The sequence below is a fragment of the Mus caroli genome, unplaced genomic scaffold (genome assembly GCF_978045245.1).
Source record: "Mus caroli unplaced genomic scaffold, Mus_caroli_1 scaffold_6, whole genome shotgun sequence".
NCBI lineage: Eukaryota > Metazoa > Chordata > Mammalia > Rodentia > Muridae > Mus > Mus caroli.
The window spans coordinates 35,299,675-35,307,239 of record NW_028227261.1 but is presented as its reverse complement, the minus strand read 5'-3'; the positions used below and the strand labels follow the sequence as shown (position 1 = coordinate 35,307,239).

Genomic DNA, 7,565 nt, shown 5'->3' with positions numbered 1-7,565 from the left:
AATCCAGGTATATCCACAATGTGATAATATTAGTACGGGAGAGACAGAGACAGGAGGGTTTCTTGGGCTCGTCAATCAACCAGTCTAGTTCAACTGTTTGTTCCAGGTTCATGGCAAGACATAATTTATCATCCTCATCATACTATCCAGCAAGAACGGTAAGTAAATAAATACAGGTCAAAATTTTGAAAGTAAAATAGAAGCTTGGATAGATGACTTAATGGTTAGTAGGATTTTCTACCCTTGCAGAGGATTCAAGTTCAGTGACTAGTAACCATAATGGATGGATAGCTAACAATCAACTGTACTCTGTCTTGAGGTGATCTGATGCTTTCCTCTGGCCTTTCTAAGCACTGCACTTACATGTGCCCATACCAACTCCACAAACCATACATACATACACACAGAATAAATAAACAAAAATGTATTATAAAAATGTAAAGTACAAAGCAATTGAGGACAAAATAAACATTGACCTCTGACATCAACTCATGCTAACGCATGTGCACAGAGTGAGTAACGAGAGATAGAGTGAGACAGAGAGAGACAGAGACAGAGACAGAAAGAGAGAGGCAGCTGTTGCATATATATATATATATATATATATATATATATATATATACACACACACACACACACACACACACATATATATGCATGTATAACAACCAAATAATTTAAGTTCCACAGTACTTACAGGAACATCTTAAAGGAAACTTCTTTGAATTGATATGGGTGGATCTCTAAATGAATACAGTCAATGTATGTGAATAGAAGAAGCCATGAATCATCATGTAATAGAAGAACACTTACAGGAGTTGGTGTTCCTTGAAGTGTGCCCTAACAATGTAGCCATGCTGCAATTTAGGATTCCGAGCAAGACTCTGACACAGTTGGGAACAAGCATCCAGGACTTCCTTCTCCACATCCTAAAAAAAAAGGAGCAGTGAGAAATGAAAGGATGGGACTCTCAGTAACCAGATCTTTTTTCAGGGGAAACTAACTAAAGTATTTGGGGGTTTGAATGATATGTCCTCCATTGGCTCAGCTATTTAACATGTGTTTCCTAGTTGACGGTGATTTCATGGGATGTTATGGGGAGGTTCATCCTTGCTGGAAGATATATATCACTGGGGTTTGGATTGAAGGCTTCACAGGCTTGCTTTACATCCATATTGCTCTCCTGTTTCATGCTTACAGTTGAAGGTTGTTCTCTCACCTTCTTCCATGCCTTTCTGCCATGATGAACTCTTATCCCTTTGGACCCATAAGCCCATATATACTCTACATAAGTTGCCTTTCATTATGGTATTTTTTATCACAGCAACAGAAATGTAACTCATACAGGTTGAGACCATCGTATGTCCACTAGGTTATCCAGCATGATGGCACATGCCTGCAATCCCAACACTAAGGAGGCTGGGGTAGGAAGATCAAGTTCCTGATTGGTCTGAGCTATAGAACAAAATCTTGAATCCCAATACAAAATGAAACAAACCCAGTGGGTATCTGTTTTCCAAGGTAGAGCTTTCAAATAGCACTCAAAGCCCTCAGCAAATACCAGAGGGAAGGAGCTGGCATTTTACCTTCATCTTATTCTTCCCATCCTGTAGAGACTGGCCATAAGTTCCAGATTTTGGTGTTTCGTTAGAGTTTTTCATGGAAACCACGATTCCAGTGATCTCTAACCAACAAGATCAATGATGGAAACATATGAATGAAAACATTACTTTTAAAAGATTTATTAAACGTATTATTCTTGTGTATGTGTATTTTTCCTACTTCTATATCTGTGCATCTCTTGTGTGCAGTAACCTCAGAAGCCAGAGGAGAATCTCAGGCCCACAGCAACTAGAGTCACACACAGTTCTAAGCTGTCATATGTGCTGGCAACAGAAGCTAGGTTATCTGGTCTCTTAACCATTAAGCTATATTTATTTAGCCATGAACAGGAATTTCTATTATCTGACATTGTAACACAATATAAAAAAGAGATCTTAGTTTGGTATTTATACACTGAAAAAATATTAAAATTCCTTGAGTCTTGTTTTTATAAGAGAATAATTTTTCTTTATTATATATTTTATTTATTTATATTTAAAATGTTATCCCCTTTTCTTGTTTCACCCCTTTAAACCCACTACCCCCCCCCCCCCCCGCCTGCTCATCAACCCATCCACTCTTGATACCCTGTTCTGGCATTCCCCTACACTGGGATATCGAGCCTTCACAGGACCAAGGCCCTCTTCTCTCATTGATGTCCAACAAGGACAGCCTCTGCTACATATGCATTTGGAGCAATGGGTCCCTCCATGTGTATGCTTTTTCCTGGATTAGTCCCTGGGAGTTCTGGGGTTACTGTTATTTTTCATACTGTTGTTCCTCCTAGGGGGCTAAAAACCCCTTCAGCTCCTTGGGTAGTTTCTCTAGCTCCTTCATTGGGTGCCCTGTGCTTCATCTAATGGATGGCTATTAGCATCCATTTCTGTATTTGCCAGGCACTGGCATAGCCTCACAGAAGACAGCTTTATTAGGCTCCTGTCAGCAAGCTCTTTTTAGCATCTGCAATAATGTCTGGGTTTGGTGGTTGTTTATGAAATGGATCCCAAGGTGGGGCAGTTTCTGGATGTCATACCTTCTGTCTCTGTCCCAAAATTTGTCTTTGTAACTCCTTCCATGGGTATTTTGTTCCCCTTTCTAAGAAGGACTGAAGTGTCCATGCTTGGTCTTCCTTCTTCATGAATTTCACATGGTTTGTGAATTGTATCTTGCATATTCCGAGCTTCTGGGCTAATATCCACTCATCAGTGAGTGCATATCATGTGTTTTTTTTTTTTTGTGATTTGGTCACCTCACTTAGAATGATATCCTTCAGATCCATCCATTTGTCTAAGAATTTCATGAGTCCATTGTTTTTAATAGCTGAATAGTACTACATTGTGTAAATGTACCACATATTCTGTATCCATTCCTCTGTTGAGAGGCATGTGAGTTTTTTCTACCTTCTGGTTATTATAAATACGGCTATGAACATAGTGGCCTCTGTAGGTTCTCAGAGCCACAGGAATAGAACAGATCTAAGTACAGCTACACAGAAGGCTGTAGAAATCCAGCTAGAGTCAGCATGGTTCCTTTCCTGAAGACACAGACCTTTTCTTCTCTCACTTATCTTGCACTAACTAATAAGTGGATATTGGCCCTGAACCTTAGAATAGCCAAGATACAATTTGCAAAACTCAAGTAAACCAAGAGGTAGGAAGACCAATGCATGGATACTTCCTTCCTCCTTAGAATAGCAAACAAAATACCCATGGAAGGACTTACAGAGACAATGTTTGGAGCTGAGATGAAAGGATGGACCATCCAGAGACTGCCCTACCTGGGGATCCATCCCTAAGTCAGCTACCAAATCATATACTATTGCATAAGACAGTAAAATATTGCTGAAAGGACCCTGATATAGCTCTCTCTAGTGCAGCTATGCCAGTGGCTGGCAAATAAAGAAGTGGATGCTCATAGTCATCTCTTGGATGGAATACAGGGTCCCCACTGTAGGAGCTAGAAAAATTACTCAATAAGCTGAAGGGGTCTGCAACCCTATAGGATGAATAACAATATGATCTAACCAGTACCCCCAGAGCTTGTATCTCTAGCTGCATATATAGCAGAAGATGGCCCTGTCAGTCATCATTGGGAAGAGAGGCCCCTTGGTCTTGCAAACTTTTTATGCCCCAATACATGGGAAGGCCTGGACCAAGAAATAAAAGAGGGTGTGTAGGGGAGCAGGGTGTGTGAAGTGTATAGGTGACTTTCGGGATAGCATTTGAAATATAACTGAGGAAAATAGCTAATAAAAAATTGAAAAAAAACCCATCAGTCTCAAACTGTTTTGTTAAAATGGACACCAATCTTCACTTTACTAATTTCACTGATCAGTTTTCAGGCTGCTCATAACTGATTTATGTACATGTGCTATGATGAACTGCTATCTACTTTTTTGGTGCTAGCATAATTTTTTGTTGTTATTGTTGTTATTATTTTTTCATTTAGGGTATCATCCAATACTGTGGAGAAACTCACAAGAATCTTAGTAGTGACTAAATAATCCACACTTGCCTTGAAATTGCAGGCATTTACCTCTTCCTGGGATCATAGGTTTGAGCCATCAGACTTGGCTTGTTTCCTTCTTCAGGGAACATTTCTCAGTGGCTTTCAGGACATTGAGCTCTCCTGACCTCCCTACACCCCACAGGCAGTTCCCTCACTGCCTCTGTCCTGGGCTGTGTTTTGGTTGGCTATTCTTTCTCCAAAACCTGTGTGTCCCGACTCCTGGCATAGTCACTCCTGGGATGATTTCACCCTGTGACAGGACTTTAAATTAGCCCCAGATCTGTAGATCTGAACTCAATTTCTCACCTGTGCAAATACCTCTGTAGCACTGGCCAGTTGTGTAAAAAGGTAACAAGATTGACTGATTTGTAAATTGGGTGTGCCATCACATGCCAACATCCCATTACACCAGATGTGGGACAAAGGGATCCTGTGTTCTCATTAGCCTAGAATACACACCAGTGTGCCTGGTTTTAAAACACAGTGCCCTTCCCCCAGAAAATACAATGATCTGGTGATAGTGATACCATTTTCAGTAGCCATACAACTTGGAAAGCACAAGAGGAGCAGGATTCCAAAATTACCTTCAGAACTCTGGACTTGTGGCACCTGTATTGGCAGCACTAAGAAGGAGGAGGCAAGGGGATCAATGCGGATTTGAGGCTAGCCTGGACTACATATTGAACACCAAGAAAGCTGTGGCTACACAGTGAGACCTTGCCTTAAAATAAAATAACAAATTTAAATAAAATAGAGAGAAAGAAAAAGGAAAAAAGGAATTCTATACTATATATCAAGATAAAGGACAACCCATGCTATATGAGACACTGTCTACAAAATCCAAGTTCGCTAGGCATATGATGCATGTTAAACCCAACACTTGGGAAGTAGGAGATCAAGGGAATCCTTGGCTACACAGAGGATTCTAGGTTACCTCAGGCTATATGATATAAAAGAAGACTGTAGCCAAGTTGTAGTGTAACAAAGAGTAAAGACTTTTACTACCAAGCATAATGTTCTGAGTTTATTCCCTGGAATCCACATGTGTGAAGGAAAGAATTGACTCCATAGATATTCTGAATACCTAATAAAAAATAAAAAAAAAAGAAATATTCTGATTCTTTCATGTGTTGAAATGCGTGTGCGTGCACACACACACACACACACACACACACACACACACACACACACACAGAGAGAGAGAGAGAGAGAGAGAGAGAGAGAGAGAGAGAGAGAGAGAGAGAGAGAATGTCTCAGATATGCTCACCCTCCAAGCTATCCCACCTTGGTAAAACAACTTCACTTTCAAATTGTCCTAGTCAAAAGCTGTGGTATCATCTCTCCCCCTTCAGCTCTCAGGCCAAATCTAAACCTTTGCTGCCACTCTCAAATATGTCAAAGTCCCACCACTTCCCCCTACTTCATGTTACCAAACACCTGTCACTGTACAGCTCTGAGTCACAGGCATCTCTGGAGTTTAAGATCTGCAGTTTCCCTTTGCAGCTCTTGTGACATCTACAATCTTTTCTTAACACAGAATTACAACAGAAATGAGGATAATTGTGGGACAAGACAGACAGGTTGTCATACCTTTAATCCATATATCCTGACACTATATAGTCTCCCTCTTCCTTTTCTTTAGTTCTTGGAATGTGCCTGGCTCTTGTTCCTTTTCAGGTATCATAGGAGGAAAGAGTAAAACAACTGACTAGCAACAGGAGTAAATCCAGGGAGTCTATCAAGAAACATGAGAAAACACCTGTTTTCTTTGTTGACAAGAATCAGACTTCTTTGTGATCTCAGTTGACTGTCTCTCAACCCCATTTTTTAATGATGACTTCTCTCCACAGATCACAGCCACAGCTGTGTTTCAGTGATCACTGGAAGGGCCTGCATGACCATCTATTGTCACAAATAGAACAACACTTAGATTTTATTTTAATTTTAACTGTACATGACAGGCCTCCTCATGTAGTTTTGGCTGACCTGGAACTCGAAGTTAAGATCAGGCAGGCCTCAAATTTACATAGATACTCCGGCTTCTGCCTCCTGAGTGCTGAGGAATTTCTTTCCTAAACTAGCTATATTCAAGCTCTAACTACCACAACGGGCTTAGAACAATTATTTCAAATGTAAAGCAGGTACATTCTGATACCCATCTCCTCACAAGTTCCAAGTCCAATTCTCAGTTCTTACACTAGTCTTAAAAGCCCCAGTAGGTATGTCCAGCTTCTCTCCCCTTGATCCCTCTGCTCCCTCTATGACTCATCTAGACACATATAATAAGCTCATGGTTTTTCCATTTGCTGTTCCTTTGTCTACACATCCTTATGGTATCTTCCCTCATCCACTTCAGCTCTGCTCAGTTTTCATTCTTGCGTGAATCCTGCCCTAATTTGCTAAGAAGAAGCACAAGCTTACACCTCAGGTTCAATCTTCTTCCAGGCTTTATGTCACTTTTGACATGTTTCCCTACTTCTTTATATGGTCCCCCCTCCTTTCTATTCCTCCTATTATAGGTGAAAAGATAGAAGGCCCAGGCATATTCCAGGAACTATACAAAGGGAGGAGAGCTACTGTATAGGATCAGGATTTATGGATTAAAGTTCCAGAAGGATGAAGACCACTTCATGATCAGTTGTAGCAGATGCTATGAAGTAACTTTGTGAAGTTCATGCAGTTGCGCAGTAGATCTCTATTCAGATGTGAAGGAGTGAAAGCCCCAGTGAGCTGCCCTGAGGGAGCATTGCAGCGACAAGATGGCCTGTGAAATGCTGCAGACTGATGTCTCAGCTGCTAGGATTTTAATAAGGACAACATAAAACCCAGCAGTACACACCTTTCCCTGAGGGCTTAGCAAAGTAATATGTGTCCCTTTCCTTCACTGTAGAGCAGCCTCAAATCCCAATTCCTGGCCCTTCCAACTTTGGCTTTGCAGATATGAATCCACAACAAAGAGGAAGAGAGTTGCCTGCTCTGTGCCAATCTACTCCTCACTCACCTATTGCAATCTTGAGCACTGGAGGTTTTGGGACTGATTCTGACTCAGTGTCCAGAGCCACAGGCAACACTGCATCACAACACCAAGACAGAAGACAGACAGAAAGGAGCCACAGGGAGCAAGGTAACACCATCTTAGCTCAGTGACATCAATGAGTGCTTGTGTCCCTGCCTGGCAATCAGGGTACCTTGCAGGGATTGAGGTGACCACGCCCCTGCAGGGCAGGTGCCATAGTCTGAGCATTCCCTGCAGCAAAATCAACTTGACCGGTATATATTTTGTCCTTAGAACAGACTGGAAAGCTGCTCTCTGTCCTTTAGGGACTTTATACAATGCTTCCATTTTATAAGTAAAGACTTCAATATGACTATTTAAGGGTCCTCAAGGAATTGAACTGTGCCTCTTTCTCTCATCTGTGTCTCAGCACAGAAGAGCTGTCTGAATGATTTTTGCT

At 41.2% G+C, this 7,565-nt stretch overlaps 1 protein-coding gene across 1 annotated transcript; it reads right to left on the bottom strand.

Moving 5' to 3' along the window:
• Positions 1–809: 809 nt before the first annotated feature.
• On the bottom strand, positions 810–7,244 carry LOC110288007 (palmitoyl-protein thioesterase 1-like). The gene is made up of 3 exons (XM_021154470.2): positions 7,112–7,244; positions 1,587–1,684; positions 810–929 (listed from the first exon to the last, which is right to left on the bottom strand). Exons 1-3 carry the CDS (start codon positions 7,242–7,244, stop codon positions 810–812), a joined length of 351 nt encoding a protein of 116 aa, XP_021010129.2.
• Between the last annotated feature and the right edge of the window lie 321 nt (positions 7,245–7,565).

Excerpts from the sequence above, each read along its gene's own strand:
- LOC110288007 (XM_021154470.2), bottom strand. The coding sequence starts at position 7,244 with ATGGTGTTACCTTGCTCCCTGTGGCTCCTTTCTGTCTGTCTTCTGTCT. Across the intron at positions 1,685-7,111 it reads AGTGCTCAAGATTGCAATAG|AGATCACTGGAATCGTGGTT; the intron begins GTGAGTGAGGAG and ends CTTGTTGGTTAG. Across the intron at positions 930-1,586 it reads ATGGGAAGAATAAGATGAAG|GATGTGGAGAAGGAAGTCCT; the intron begins GTAAAATGCCAG and ends CTTTTTTTTTAG.